Raw genomic sequence first — 15272 nt, forward strand, 5'->3', positions numbered from 1 at the left:
AGATGAATCTAGGGGTGGTAAAGGGAAGTTTGATTTAGATAATTTAAGAGCCGAGCTTTAAAAGGGCCGGATTTTAATTTTATATAATTTTGAGTTAAAAATATACAAAAGTCAAGGTCAAGTTGGATTGTGAAGAAACCATTAGGGCTATGATCTGGTACCACCCTTAGATATATCTCCTTTGCTTATCCTTTTGGGAAGCCATGCTTGGTAAATAGAACTCTTATGAATAACAACTGAACATGAAATTAGAAAAAATGTTAATTTAGATCTACTAAGGTTAATGGAATACTCAAAACTGATAAGGGCCTTTTTGGCAAGGGCCGTGTTTGGTTGAGGTGGAAAAAAATTTCGCGAAAACTTTTTGGCCCTTTGACCAAAAATTTAGAGTATCAAATGAAGTCTAATTACAAAACCACCTCCACAACCCCCTGTAAATCGCGAGACGAATCTAATGAGGCATTTGACCGCGCGATTAGAGGATGGTTACTGTCATTAGATTCATCAATTAATTACCGTCATTAGATTCATCGCGAAAAGTTACATCCGTCCCTGAAAAGGTTTTGCAAATAGACTTCATTTAGTACTCCATGCGGACGTTCGTCTTTTTATGTAAACTTGATTTGACAAGTTACCAAACACGGCCAAGTTTGTAAATTTTACAAAAGAGATATTAAACACCTGTAATCCCTTGCGCATTAGGAATACCCTGTCTATTTCCGCTTATAATTTGTTCTTCGGATAGAAAGAAACAAACACTGCAGCTCAGTCTTAGCTTAGTACTATGGTCTATGGATAGCACAAGCAAAATAATTATCACGAAACATATACGGATACAGAGGAAGTCAACAACAGTGGAAAGATCATGTGATTCTGCTTTGAAGCTGCTGGCCTGCTGCTAGAGATACCCAAATCGTGGTCTGCTGCTAGCCTGCTCCCTAAGGATGGAAAATGATCAGATTCGGATAGCTTCTTTTTATCACACTAGTAGGATGTACGTGTGGCACACACTAAAGAACAACGTTACAAAAAAAACATCAAATTTTTGTTGCAACAAATATTTTTATAAAAAAATACATATGGTGAACACAAACGGCGAGATCTCAATTGTGATGAAAATAGACAAAATATCCAAAATATGAAAAGTGTATAATTATAAAAAATATAAATGGTATGTATAAGTTAGTAGAGTGTACATGCGCCCGAGCATGTTTAAAATAAATTACATATTCTCACAAGAAATTCATTAAACATCAAATTATAAACTTTCTTTCGCAGCTCAGCCAGGAATGCTACAATCGCTACCAAACGAGGAGAGAGCAAAATGTTTCACTTATGAATCACTTAGGTCAACTTCCATTTTTTTCCTAGGCATGTGAGCGCACTTAGGGCGATTTTTTTTTAGATCAAGATTGGCTCTATTCATTCACTCAAAAATCAGAGTATCCAATTTCCTTGATGCAACCAGGGATACAACGCCCGGAAGACCAAATCAGCCGATTGCTCGCCCGATCGAGCCGGCACATGAGCCACCTCATTAGCACTACGAGTTACATGAATGAAAGACATAGAAGAAAAATTGCATGCCAATAATTTGATATCAGCTATTATGGAGCCTGCTGCAGTTCTATCTTTACCATGCGCACTGCCGATCTGTTGCTGTGGATCATCGGGTCTTGATGTGCACGTGCACGTCTCCATTTGCTGCTAATTGATTGAACTTGCCGTTCAGCATCTGATCTCTGCTGCATTAAGAACCATATCATATGAAATATTGTATCATGTCATAATAAAAACATACACTTTTTCTTAATTAGAAATACAAATTATAGTTTGTACACGTCTGGAGCTTAATCACACCAAACAGCAGTATTGCACAATTGAAACATGATTTTTCACATATAGTTTTATTTGGATGTGGTTTACCCACAACTCATCAAAATTGGTAAAAGTAGACAAATATAGTTTATGAGTTGTATCTAATAATTTTAAACTTGGCTCCTTGGTAGCAGCCCGACACCTAGGTGCTTCCAAATTATTATAAACAACAACCCAAAATCAATAAATGTCACCATGTAGTTTCAGCTAATTCTGGCACGCCCTTATCTACTACAGTATAAGTCCAAATGCATTAATAAAAACTTACCTGCACAACTGATGAATGAATGTAAAGTAGTGTGTCATTATGTTTGCACTTTGCACCAAGAAGCGCTATTAGAGAGTAAGCACTTTCACAACTCAGCTTGGGAAACATTACTTTCACTGTGAGATGAATTTGTACGTGGTTGGCTTAACCAATAAGAGAGAACAATGGACAATCCAGCTCGAGCACCCAATAAGATACTCATTGTGGCATATCTTTGTTTCATGTGAAAGAATGAGAAAGTTAGCAACTCAAAGGAATGTCATGAACAATTTACAAAATTTGACAAAGCAAGAAATTTCAAAGATGCTAAACTTATTAATACCTGAAGGCATTGAATTTTGCCATTCAAAAAGTAGTCGAGTATCAAATGGTAGACTTAATTAAACCAACAAATTCCTATGCTTGAGGCAATATGAGCTTAATCATTAGAATAACTCATGCCAAGGCCACCATATATTTGTGTGTGAAATATCAGCACCAGCTCTGTCTGAACAAGCACCCAATCCAACCATCATGAACCAAGACGACTAATGGGGGAATATATATAAACGTCACCTCTGTAAGGTAACACTGCACGAGTTGTTCTAACTGTTTGAGAAGCAACAGTCAGTGACATCATGAGATTCATGATATATAAATGAATAACGAAAGGAGAACAGTGCAAGGATTTGGTCTGGAAAAAAGTGGAAGGATATATACAAATAGCCATTGGCGCCTTTGTCTCAAGAGAAGAAAAACTGGAACACACCTTGATCTGCTCCTAAAGCTTTGTCTTGCTTGTGCACATAGAGAGATGGTGCAAAGGCAGAGCTGTAGGGTGATCAAATATATCAATAATGAACTCCCCATATTCTCTGTACAATAAAGCATCAGATCATTCCCTGAATGGACAAATGGCCCTTGAAGCCTGAAATATCATATCAATCAATGGCTCATGGATCACACACCATGCATGAAATAATTAAAATTGGACCTGATCAGAGGTGATTGGTGATGTTAATTCGCTCGCAGTAGGGTGTTTGTTGTGCTGCCTTTGATCGTCATTGAGGAGATTTCTTTAATTGCTGCTAAGGTTGTCTTGGTATTCTGTGTGACATATATGGCTAAAAAACAGATCAAACAACATTTTGACATATGTAATTGACCAAACAAAAATGGCAGAACAGAACATATATCCAGAGCAGTAGTTTAGGAAAATGTATGGCATTATTTAAACAATGAAGATTAAGAAATGTTGCTAAACAAGTAATAAACTTTAAACTTACACATGAAAAGCGGTTCAGTAGTCATGGCAGCCTGCAGATTCTGTCCACGGTAGCCAACAGCTATGTCCACAACACCTGCATCCATTTCATTTTGCATCAGCTCAAACACTGATACAGCCCGCAGGTCTGTCCACAACTCCACACTCATTTTTAATACAAAAATACCACGGCATGTCGGCATCAACGCTTCAATGCAAACACTGGGCTAGGCCAGTTCGGTGAGGATTGCAGTGGTGTTGCCGAGCAGCCCCCGCGTGCAGCGCTACGGGCCGTCAGGGGTCGGAGCTGCCGAGTAGTGCCTTCGGCAGCACGAACACTGCCGCCACAGCCGCTCCTCACCGAAGCGCATCCCGTCGTGCGTCGTACCATGGGTCGCGCCGCCAGCGCACCCCGCTTGGGCAACGGGCATCGAGGCTACACGGAAGAGTGGATCTGCACCTGTTCGCATCTGATTTTTTAACATGTTGAATGCGAATTACTCACAAGAAGATGAACAAGGCGGCGCCTCCATGCGCGTGACCAGCGCAGGCTGGTCCTCGTCGGGCCCTTGCGCCAGCGAGCTCCAACGCGTAGCTACTGCTGCACACCTGCTTCCTGCGCGCGTGCCTCGCCTGCACGGACGCGAATCGCCTCTGCTCCGCCGCAGCAGTCCTGCTGCTTGGCTCCTGCCGCTCACAGCAGCTCCCGCGCCTGCACGCTCGCGAGCAGGTCTGCACCTCCTCCCGCGTCCTGCTCCCACGCGCCCCGTGCGCGCAGCCTCGCTTGCCGCGGGTCCCGCGCACCGACCACCGTACGTGGCTGCACGCATCGCCTGCTGCGCGCACGCGACTTGCCCTCCCGTACGCCGCCATTGAAGGCCCGCCCACCGCCAGATCCACGCCGACGGCCCGCCCACTCCTCCTCCCCACGCCGCGCGGAGGGAGAGAAGCAGGGAGGGAAGGCGCCTGGTGAAGGAGAGGGCGCCGGGGAGAGGGCGCTGCCGGTGCGCCGCCGCCAGGGAAGGGGTTCTCGAGGTGTGGAGGGGGGAGGGGAGGAGGCGAGTGCGCCGCAGCCCGCCGGAGAGGGAAGAAGAAGGGGCTGTGGTTTAAAATTGTGGATTGGATCGGAGACGGCGGAGGGGACGGGTTCACGCTCATGGCCGGGCGGCGTGCGTGATCTCCGGCGGGATGGAAGATGAGTGTGATTGCCGCGGAGGAGGGGAAGCGGCTAGGCGTGCTCCGCCAAAGGATTTTTTAGTATTTAGAAGTATTAAATAAATATTAATTATAAAACTAACTGTAGAATTTTGGGACTAAATTGCGAGACGAATCTAATAAGGTATCTTAATCCATGTTTAGCGAGTGGTTACTGTAGCATCACTGTAGCAAATTATGAATTAATTAGGCTCATTAGATTCGTCTCGCGAAAAAACACTCAACTGTCAAAAAACATTTATAAACATATTTTATTTAATACTATAAAATAGTAAGATTCTTTTTGATGTGATAGAGACTTCTGAAAAAAGTTTGCATTTTGCTTCGATCAATTTTTTCGGTCCGTGCTCAACCCATGGCCCACCTTTTGATCCTGTGTAGTGGGTCCAAGTGAGAGGTATAATAAATCTAATTTTGGTAAAAAATGTATTCAATTCTTTTGGTTCCTTATAGTACTAGTGGAGATGCACGTGCCACATGCACGTGTTTAATAAACAATTATATTTAAAAATATTTGAGTTGCATCAAGACTACTAAACATTTAATTTATTTATTAGTATATCATAGCAATCCAATATAAAAATTTGACCTTTGACATGACAGAAAAAACACATAAATAAAAATTAAAAAGACAAATTGTAATATTTCTTAGAGATGCAAACAAAGAATTTGACCTTCACATGACAGTTTTTATGTGATAATTAGGCAGAACTTCATGTCAGGAAATTGTTATTATGACCAATCGTGATCAGAACCTATTTGTTTGGACGCCATCTTATGTTAGCAATTAGGCATATTTTAAGTTAGGAAATTTATTTGTGAGATCATAATAGATCCAACCTATTTTGAACGCCATCCTATGATCTCAGTTAAGCAGAATATTAATATAAAGTTTGTAAATTCTTGATATGAAATTGTGATCACATCAATTATATCCTAGATGCCGTCTTATGGTAGCTATTAGACATAATTTTATGTTAGGAAATTCTCTTCATGAATTATAGACCTGCCATTGTGTACTTTGGGTGCAATGATATATCAGGAATTAGGCAAGACTTCATACCATGAAATTCTATTTATAAAATCGTGACCTACAATTGTATTGTAGATGCCTTCTGGTGTGTATACATTTGAAATAAAATTCATATTATGAGATCTTGTAATGAATTTGTGCCATCCCCACTACAATTTCCACGTGTCTTTGATCCATAAATCTTCGGTTACAAAAACATTACTGCCATATACATACTGCCTCTAATTGTGAGTCTAGTAGAGTGCACGTGCATATTAAACATGGGTTTTATATTCATAGAACATATATCATAATCACTGTGTTCGGCAGGCTGGAGCTGGAGTTGTGGGAGAGAAAAACACTGTTACCTGGCTGGTGGCTGGAGCGATGTGAGATAGAAATACTGTAGGGATGGAGCTGGAGGCTGGAGCCGAACACGGTGAATACCAATTTTTTATTCAATCAACACAAAGCTATATAATATCTTATGTAAACATGGTGCATGCATTTAGTACTGGGCAATCGAAGCGCTTGATTTGGACAAATAGTGAATGTACTCAACAAGTTCAAAAAAAGGTGCAGTAAATAATTCGTTCATCTTACATCGCACTTGATTTGGACTGTATGAAGAAAAGAAAAAAACAGTAATGGAAGAATAAATATATCCTAGGTATAAACATATATATTGGCCAGATTCATTTCCACATTATCTCGGATTCGACGTTTCCTCATAACTCTTACATGACCATATGCAAACACTGAATTGGTAGCTCAGGATTGGTGAAAGATACTCTAGGCAGTACCAATTGCCTTAAGTGCCAATAAGAACACCATGAGAATAGAATGTTAGTCTGTCTGAACATCATAGATTCATATCTTGTCAACAGATGATCCCACACGCTAAGCTTATTAAACAAAATACGATGGTAGACCCTTCTCTTCTGGGATCAGATCAATCAAGATGATCTACAAAAAGGAGCAAGCAGATGTCAAGGCTTTAGTAGCATGCTATGAGATGTGCAGCTGACATATTCCAACAAAAGATCACAAGACATTGTTCATTGACCACCGTACCATGAATTCACAATCGATGCAGGGATCAGGAAGAGTCTTGCAGTTATCCTAGGCAAAAAAAGAGAGAAAAATAGACATGTAATGAACCTTTGAAGTAAAATAGAAATTTTCAGTTGCCAGGAAAAAGAGAAAAATAGACATGTAATGCACCTTTGAAGTAAAATAGAAAATTTCAGTTGCCAGGAAGTATCCACGCAGCTCAGGTACGAAAGTAGACCCCAGTTGGCATTGTTGATGTGACAATCCAAGTTTTATGGGTCAGAACCACCCAGTTAAAATATAGCTTTTGTGTTTTTTTTTAAAAAAATTTAAACCCTGATTGCCATAGCAAGGGTATTTTTGTAATTTTGAAAAAGTGCAGAGTCCTTTACATAATAGTTTTGCATAAGTCAAAAATTCAAATTTTGTGAGGGGTTAAAGTGCATATTTTATTTTTCACTTTGACCATCATAAAAAGATATATTTTATGCTTAGGGCTACTTATGAAATTTTAAAACTTAAGTTGAGTTCTTTTGCATTTAAAAGAAATGGTGGATTTAAAAATAATTTTAAATCCTTTGACCTAGTGAGTTTTTGTCCAACAGGAAAGTTGTAGATCTTGCAAAGTTACACAACTTTCATGTTGAACACTTTTTCATCTGAGCCCTAGATCAATGAGAAATTTTACTTTTCAGTTAGGTCCCTGAGATTTTGGAAAATCACAAAACCACCCCTGCCTCTATCTTCTTCTTCCTTCCTTTGCTGAAACAGGGCGCCGCCCTCGCCGCCGGTTTGCCCCGCCGCCGGTTCTCGCCGCCGGCCAGCAGGCCGCCAGCTGCCTCAAAGCCTCTCCACGCGTCGCTAGCACCTCCTACCGCCGCTTCTTTTCCCCCTCGCTGGCACCCTGCGCTCGCACCACGCCGCCCCGCCAACATCCCTTCACGCCACGACCGCCGACCGCCGCTGGACAGTACCCCCGCCGCCATATCCTGCCCACAGCCTCCGGCGAGCTCATCCCCTCCCTCTCTTGCTTATCCCCTCTATCTCCAGGCTATAAATAGCCCCAGCCGGGCCCTATCCCGGCATTCCCCACCGCTGCCCTCCTCCATTTGCGCCGCCGCTCACCGGCCGCACATGGAGTTGCCACCCCGCCCTCACTTTCCCCAATTTCAGCACCACACGGCCTTCTCCACCTCCCCTGGAACCTTCCCAGCCCAGCTGCCCCTCCACTCCCTCACCGGAACGTGGACCCAATTGCAACGATTGAGTTCCTTCAAGGGTCCTTTCTGCGAAAAGATCAATTCCTTTCTATTTCTTTGTGGTGAACTTTAAAAATTCCTAGGAAATTGTAGAAAAATCAGAAATTGTTGTGTTCCTTTTGATTAGCTCTACAGTTTGATGTGGTGAGTTTGAGTTGAATCCTTGTGTATCTAGCTCTCAAAATAGGATTAAGTTTAGTCCTTTTTAATTGTATCTTTTGTTCTAAACCTACACTATGAGTGAGTTTTTGACCATGTGTAGTGTAAAATATGGTTAGCTCTTCATAATTTTTGTAGACCCATTACCACACTCTAGCTTATACTTTTAAAAATTCTTTTCTTGTGTTTTGTTTGTGTCTTTAAAGATTTAATTAAATCTTTCCTGTGGATTGTTTTATTGAAATAAAAACCCTTTCACCATGTTATTTTATGGGGTTCATCATGTTCATTTTTACTCTATAAACGATTGTCCAGTAAAATAACACTATTAAGCTTAGTCTTAAATGTTTACTTTATTGGATTATAACTTTTTAGTGAAGAAAAGCTATACTCAAACACTTCACTAATTCCAACTACTGCATTGCATTGCATTTCATATAGAAGCAACCTCGCTAGCAGGCGGAACGTACAAACTCATCCAGGAATCAGAAGGGAATATTTATGAAGCCCAGGCCAACGTTGTTGAATTAACTGAAGCCCCGAACCCAGATTCGGAAGAAATTAAGGCTAATAGCTTTAGCAAAGTCACTGCAGGCAAGCCCCGGTGCATAATCCCATTATTTTAAATTATACAATTTATTATTACTATTTACTTGTGCAATTAAGTTATTGGAGCTAAATGAAAACCTTAGATGCATAATTCTAGGTACCTATTGATTGAACACTAGAACTGAGTCCGAATTGATGCTATGCTAATAGGACCGGTAAAAGTCGAGTGATTGCCTGTCACTCGCGAGCTTTATAGGAGTTGACTGTTTACTTTCTTACAATCACTATAAGGACCATGGACGGATTTGGTTACAAGCTTCATGATTGAAATCCGTCTGTGTTGATAAATTATTAAGGCCGCAGTGTGTGGTAGCGGTGGTTAAATATTTGAAAGTACTAGACACATGCCGTAAATATGGTACGCGGTAAGCCTAGTAACTGATCGGCTCGGCAAGTTGACATACCTTCCACTCTCTCATAGAGATAGGAGTTTATTTTTGTTGCGCAACACCACGAGTGTAGGGATGTGGTGGTTCCATGTAGTCGGGGAGAGTGGCCCTGATCTATGAATCGGAATGAGAAGCCAACAGTTGCTTGTGAGTGACTTGACAGTACTCCAAGTGTGTGTGTTAGGTTTACCCTTGCAAGGTTGGAAATTCGATTCAGAATCGTCCGTTTCTCGCGGAAATTGAGACTGCTTGATCCCTTTGCCACATAGAGTAAGAAGTGGAACAATTATGATAATCTTGTTGGATGCAATTATTTTCTCTAACATATTTGTATAGATAGGTGCTTACCTAAAATGATAAATAAAACTAGAACCTGAAAGCTAAAACTTGAAATTAAAGACTTACTTTTTGTTGCTTTTCAGCAAAGAAACCCCAGAGCCTTCACAAGCCTAGCATGTCTAGTTAAAAGGATATTATATACCCTTAATCGGGTCAATCTTACTGAGTATTAGTATACTCAGTCTTGCTTGTGACTTTGTTTTTCAGGTAATTTTTGGGATGCTTGGTGAGATTGACGTCATGTACGAGCTTCATCATGATGTCATATATCGTCGCTAGTTGTCATTTTCTTTTCCGCTGTTTATAAACTCTGAAGGGCTTATCTACTTTAAAATTTCTGAGGTACCCGATTTAAATTCTCAAACTTAGTCTGTAATAGCATTTACTGTTGAAGTTTGTGTTGTAAAATTTATGGATGTTGTAATCTTTGGGCTCACCTTCGTGTGAGGTATGTTGTTTCGATCGAAAATACAGTGGTTGCATCGGGATTTTACCCGACAGACAGTCAGATTACTCCGTTTGAAGTGCGTGTTAACCATTGCATCCGTAATGGTGATGGTTAACACACTTGAGCCAGATTAATTTAGGCGGTTCTGCCACAGTTGATACTTGATACTGGCACTTCTCTGCATTCACGAGATACATGTGGCACTAATCTATAAGACATCACAATTGAGCTAAGAAACAGTTCAGCATAATATTTGGAGTGCATAAGATTTGCAAAAGATATTAGCTTACTGAGTAAGTTAAGAACATTTAGCTTCAAGCGATTTTTAAGTCATTCTACGTGAACTACTGAACAGAGAGTTTGCAGTTTCGAATATGTCTTACCTTTCCTTTTTGCAGTAAAAGCAGGGAAGTGGATCTGCATTCTGTAAAGTTTCCGTTTCCACTATCAACATATTGGTTCTCTAGTGTTGATCTTGAAGCACCACTTGTCCTCACCATTACTTGTCCATTATGTGAATATCCTCTAGGAGCACAAGGATCAACAAGTGTACTATTTTTGGAAGATCCTGCACTTGCACGAGTGATGAACTTGAAGAGATAATTCGCTTGGTGTTTAATGCTTAGTAGCCCTTTAGACTGTATAGTGCAATTACAGAAAACTGAATCTATTGATCCTTTTTTGTTTCCTACACATCTTGCACTCTGCTTAGGCATATAGTAAGCTAGTGGAACATAACTGCTTCAGAAACATATGATCAAGTGCTCACTCTCACTAAACTGCAAAAATGACTCCTGCTTTTTTGAACAATGGTGCAAGCATACTTGTACATGCATAGCATACAAGAATAGTTGCAGTAGGTATTACTTGTTGGCATTCTGTTAATTAAGTAGCGTCTATTGTCGTGAATGATTTCTCCTCTCAGTGTATCTATTTTCAGAACTTAGTTTTCCCTTGTACATCAGGTACTGAATTCTATCATTGCAAGCATGGTTTTTTGAGGCATCGCCTAGGCATAAGGCATGTCCCCGACACCACAGGACGCCACCAATGCTTTAAAACCCACGTTTGCAAGGGTGGCCAGACTGGTTATGTTCTTGCACGAATAGAATACAAAAAAGTTAAATCCAGATAAATACCTTTTGACCTCAGTACTTCATGTAACGAGTCTTGATCTGCATTCTGCGGAGGTAAATCATTTGATCAGCAAGTTAATCTATAGTATGATTCACAAGATTATACAAAACAAAAGAATCAGTCGATGCAAATAACTCACTTGACCAAAGTTTAAAAAGCTGTTCGTATAGAGAGTGTATGTTGTTTCACCAAAAGTAAAATTATTTGACAGTTCGGGAGGAAGTACTTCATCAGAAGCAAAGGTCATCTGAAACAAAAAAGCAACAGTTATTTTGGTAAAAAAACATATTTTTGGAAGATCAAGAATAGCAGATCAACCCATATAGCAGATTAAATAGAAGATCAAGAAGATCTATATGATCCATAGCTTGCAAGAAACGGAAAATTAATGGTCCTTTTATGTGTACGTATATGGAAAATTATGGACACAACTGCTACAAGAGGATGCTGCTGCATGCTTTGTCTTACTCATCTATTTCCATACAATAAATGTGCTTCAATGTCCGAGTCAAAAAAAAAGTGCTTCAATGTCTAGATTAGAGGACAAAATTAGGCAACATGGAAAATCTGAAGGTTATTCACACGCACACTGGTATAGGTTAAAATTAAAAGCTAATAAGCAACAATGGCCATGCATGCAGATCGGGGGGATTGTCATGCTACTCTGCATGCATCAAAATACCTGAAGTTTGAAATTCATTATTGTCACATCTAAAAGTTATCACATCAGTCACTAAAGCAGAACTACTGAAACATAAGATAGCAATGCAAATACCTGAAGTTTTACACCCAAAGCAATTCCAGGGGAAGAAACATACTGTGATGGAACAAGTGCAGTGTAGACTACCAAAAAATTTGTAGCTACATTTCAGAACAATTTGAGAACCAAAAATACATAGTAGCTTCATTTTTTAGAAGAATTTCAAACCTAAAGTAGCATTTCATTTTTTAGAATAATATCCGGACTACAAGTAGCAGCTGCATTTTCAGAACATTTGTTTTCCTGCACTATTTGCACACATCAAAATTGGTAATTGTTTTACTTGGTAAGCACTAAGCAGGTAATACAAGATCGATTGTCAGACCAACACAGGTGGGATCAACCAAAGAGCAGAGCTAACCACGAAAGGATATTCAGTTTTATAAGGACCAGATGATCAAACCAATCCCTTAACTCTAACATTCAGGGCTTTTGTGATGCATCATTATAATAAAAGGATATTTTTTGCACACATCAATTTCTGAATTCTAATAAAAGGTGCACATCCAGCACCTAAAGTATTTAAACTTTACAAGATCACTGTGAAATCACCAAACCTACGATGCTTATGTTTTTCGCTATGGCTGCGCACACCCTTTCCATGCATGACCAATAGTTCTTTCATGGTAATCGGAATCCCAAATAGCATGTTCTACTTAAAAATCCATAAACAAAAGAATTCTCTTATAAATAGGTATAGCTGTGACATGGATCAAAATTACTTGTCTAATGGTTTATACAAATGGCACAATTATCAATCAGTTTAGTTCTAAACACATTTATAGTAAGACAAATTAATACCGTCTTTGATTGATAGTAATACTGCACAAAAGTAGCAATATTAGGAGGCCAATTGCAGGAAATGTCAATCATTCATAAGTATAAACCACTGACGAATTCACCTGGATGGTGTACTAATTGCCAACTTGGTGGTTCTTGAAAATGCCTGCGAAAGGAAGGAGCAGAAAAAAGTCAGAGGTGCAACGGAAACACAGCATTGCAGCCATCCAAATGAGCAGAAAGATTTATAGATAAAATTAGACCTAATTTCACATCCTACGTCAGTTAATAGCAATTCAATGATGGGCTTCATACTAATTTGAGCTCAGTCATTGTTGTTTATATTTTTTTCAATGAATCTGTATACCTGAAAAAGCTGGAGAGCGGTCGTGGTACATGAACTTGGGGAAGACGATGTCTGCCGGAGTGGTCTTCTCCCAATAGCTCGACATGATGAGGATGGCGCTCGATGGGAGGCCTTGTGCCGTGTCGTTGCCGAAGTGGGCGGGTCGTCAATCCACGCGCCCTAGCGTCAATCTGTTTTATTAATCCATGTGTTGCCAAAAGCATTTATTATCACTATATATAGACTTTCTGCAAACATATATTACATAATAATAATAATAATAATAATAATAATAATAATAATAATAATCATGATGATGATGATGATGATGATGATGATGATGATGATGATGATGATGATGATGAAAAGTGTGGAGAACATTTAAAGTCCGAAGAAGCAAGTTAAATAGAGCACTGGAAACTTAGACGAGCATACCGTCCTGTTAGTCAGATTCTGATTGCCTCGGTAGAGATGAGACTGAATTGCCTGAAAATAAACAATTATAATATTAGAAGGTATGGCAAATGGGAAAAGTAATAGCCAAACATATAATGCTTTTGGGAAAGAAACTGTCAGTGTTACTATCTCCCAATTCCAACCCACATTGCCCCAGGATGCAAGGAAAAATAGGCCCCCAGCTATTTTGGGCATACATGGAAACACGTAAACGATCATGCTACATGTTCGCCGAACATATTTATGGAGAGGGGAAAGGTTATGTTTGGAGTATAATAAATTAGTAAACAGACATTCTGCATGCGGCATTAACATAGAAAAAATAGGTCAATTACATAGACGACATGAACAAACAACCACTTGAGTAAAAAACAAAGGAAGTGGTCAGATACCCGGATGGTATCTGGCCGATGCCGATAGAGCTTGACTCCATCAAATCTGAAAATTGCAAAGTTAGAAGGCGTCTCAAACACCACCCTGATCTCTCCACCGTATGTCATATTAGCACCTGGCAAATCAGAAACGAAGCAAGCAATGCAAGCGGAATTAAAACGTAAACAATCCACGCGACCTTTCTGCTGACTCGCACCCGCAGTTCCAAAGAGGACACTGGCGGTCCTAACTCGCCGATGGAGGTTGGAGGGATGGTGGCGGCGGATTAGCTCACCTAGGCCGAGCGACCCCTTCTTGTTCTTGAGAAGCTTGATCGGCTCCTCGTCAGGCCAGATCTTGCTCGGCTCCTTGTCATGCCAGATCTCATCCTCAAGGTCCGATGTGCCCTCCTCCACCTTTTCCTTCTCGAGCTCGATGTAATTCCCCTTGCCTTCCACCTCTAGACGTGACGCAGTCAACACCGCCTCATTCACCAGCGGTGCCATCCCCTTGCCCTCCTCCTCCAGAGGCAACGAAGCCAACACCACCTCTTTCACCGGTGGCGCCATCCCGTTGCCCTCCTCCTCCAGAGGCGACGTAGATGGAGAGGGGAGGGGCAGGGGCGGGCAGCCACGGCCTCCATCGTCGAGGCAACGCGGATGGATGTTGAGGGAGCAGGCCATTGCCGCCGCCGCATCGGCATGGCCACTCCCGATCTCGATTGGAAGAGGTGAGGTAGGGGGCGGAGCGGAGGCGTCAGCGGCGCGTGATTGACGGGAGCTGGGAGCAATGGGCCTGTTCGGGGGAATCTCGCGTGCCGCACATGAGCATGTCCCAATCGCACGGCGAGTACAGAGGGCGGTTGAGAAGGCGTCGGTCTCCAAATATTTTTCGTCGCACGGCGGAATCCACAGGTGCAAGAGGGATTTCGGTCTGCCAAGGCCACTGTCAAACATCTACCTCTTGCACGTGGGCCCTCTGAAGGTGTTTTGTGTGAGGGTGGGTAGATAAAAGTGGGTGAGAATTGTATTTGAAAGTTTCAATTTTTATAGTATAGATTGAAAGTTTTAACTTTTTAGTATAGACAGATAGATAGATAAATAGATTAATTAATTAATAATATGGGTTATCAAAAATGAACATAACTTTTTAAATAGTTTGTGAATGAAATCAGATATGGATAGTGTCGGATATTGTTGAATACGGATGTGGAATCTGATAGAGAAAATTAATAAAAATTGGATTTGGATGTATCCACTTTACTACCACATTAAATTTGAATATATGAATACATATATTCATATTGATGTTAAAGCGGATATGGATGTTGAATATATCTGTTTCCTGCTTATTGTTTGTCAAAAACAATTGATCTGTAAAAGGGAAAACGAAGAAGGCCGTCGGAGAAGGACGAGGTACCACTGCTGCCAACGTTGGCTCAGAGTGGCTCTATAATGCTCGGGCTACAAATTCCACATCCATCATCTGAACGAGTGTGCGCCTGCTATTGGGCTGTTTTAGCCCCACTAACATTTTTCTCAAGTTAGCC

General features: G+C 40.7%; 1 protein-coding gene across 36 annotated transcripts; it reads right to left on the reverse strand.

The window, feature by feature from the left end:
* Positions 1-691: 691 nt before the first annotated feature.
* Positions 692-14618, reverse strand: LOC120707022. 36 transcript variants are annotated; one of them, XR_005688681.1, is made up of 14 exons: positions 14019-14365; positions 13331-13381; positions 12917-13086; positions 11149-12715; positions 11012-11054; positions 10256-10440; positions 6691-6738; positions 3412-3486; positions 3120-3249; positions 2895-3000; positions 2469-2734; positions 2147-2358; positions 1638-1742; positions 692-931 (listed from the first exon to the last, which is right to left on the reverse strand). XR_005688681.1 is itself a non-coding variant. In XM_039991787.1 (8 exons), exons 1-5 carry the CDS (start codon positions 14404-14406, stop codon positions 12643-12645), a joined length of 798 nt encoding a protein of 265 aa, XP_039847721.1. In that variant the 5' UTR covers positions 14407-14604; the 3' UTR covers positions 6182-6582; positions 6691-6738; positions 11012-11054; positions 11149-12642. The 36 variants fall into 36 exon arrangements, 3 of the variants coding, with proteins under 3 accessions (XP_039847721.1, XP_039847722.1, XP_039847720.1); XR_005688680.1 differs by having other exon boundaries at positions 692-938; XR_005688672.1 differs by having other exon boundaries at positions 1638-1745.
* Positions 14619-15272: the final 654 nt, after the last annotated feature.

The sequence above is a fragment of the Panicum virgatum genome, chromosome 5K, assembly GCF_016808335.1.
Source record: "Panicum virgatum strain AP13 chromosome 5K, P.virgatum_v5, whole genome shotgun sequence".
NCBI classification, from domain to species: Eukaryota; Viridiplantae; Streptophyta; class Magnoliopsida; order Poales; family Poaceae; genus Panicum; species Panicum virgatum.

Excerpts from the sequence above, each read along its gene's own strand:
- LOC120707022 (XM_039991787.1), bottom strand. The coding sequence starts at position 14,406 with ATGGCCTGCTCCCTCAACATCCATCCGCGTTGCCTCGACGATGGAGGC. Across the intron at positions 13,382-13,743 it reads ATCGGCCAGATACCATCCGG|GCAATTCAGTCTCATCTCTA; the intron begins GTATCTGACCAC and ends GTTTATTTTCAG. Across the intron at positions 12,716-12,916 it reads CCGCTCTCCAGCTTTTTCAG|GCATTTTCAAGAACCACCAA; the intron begins GTATACAGATTC and ends TTCCTTTCGCAG.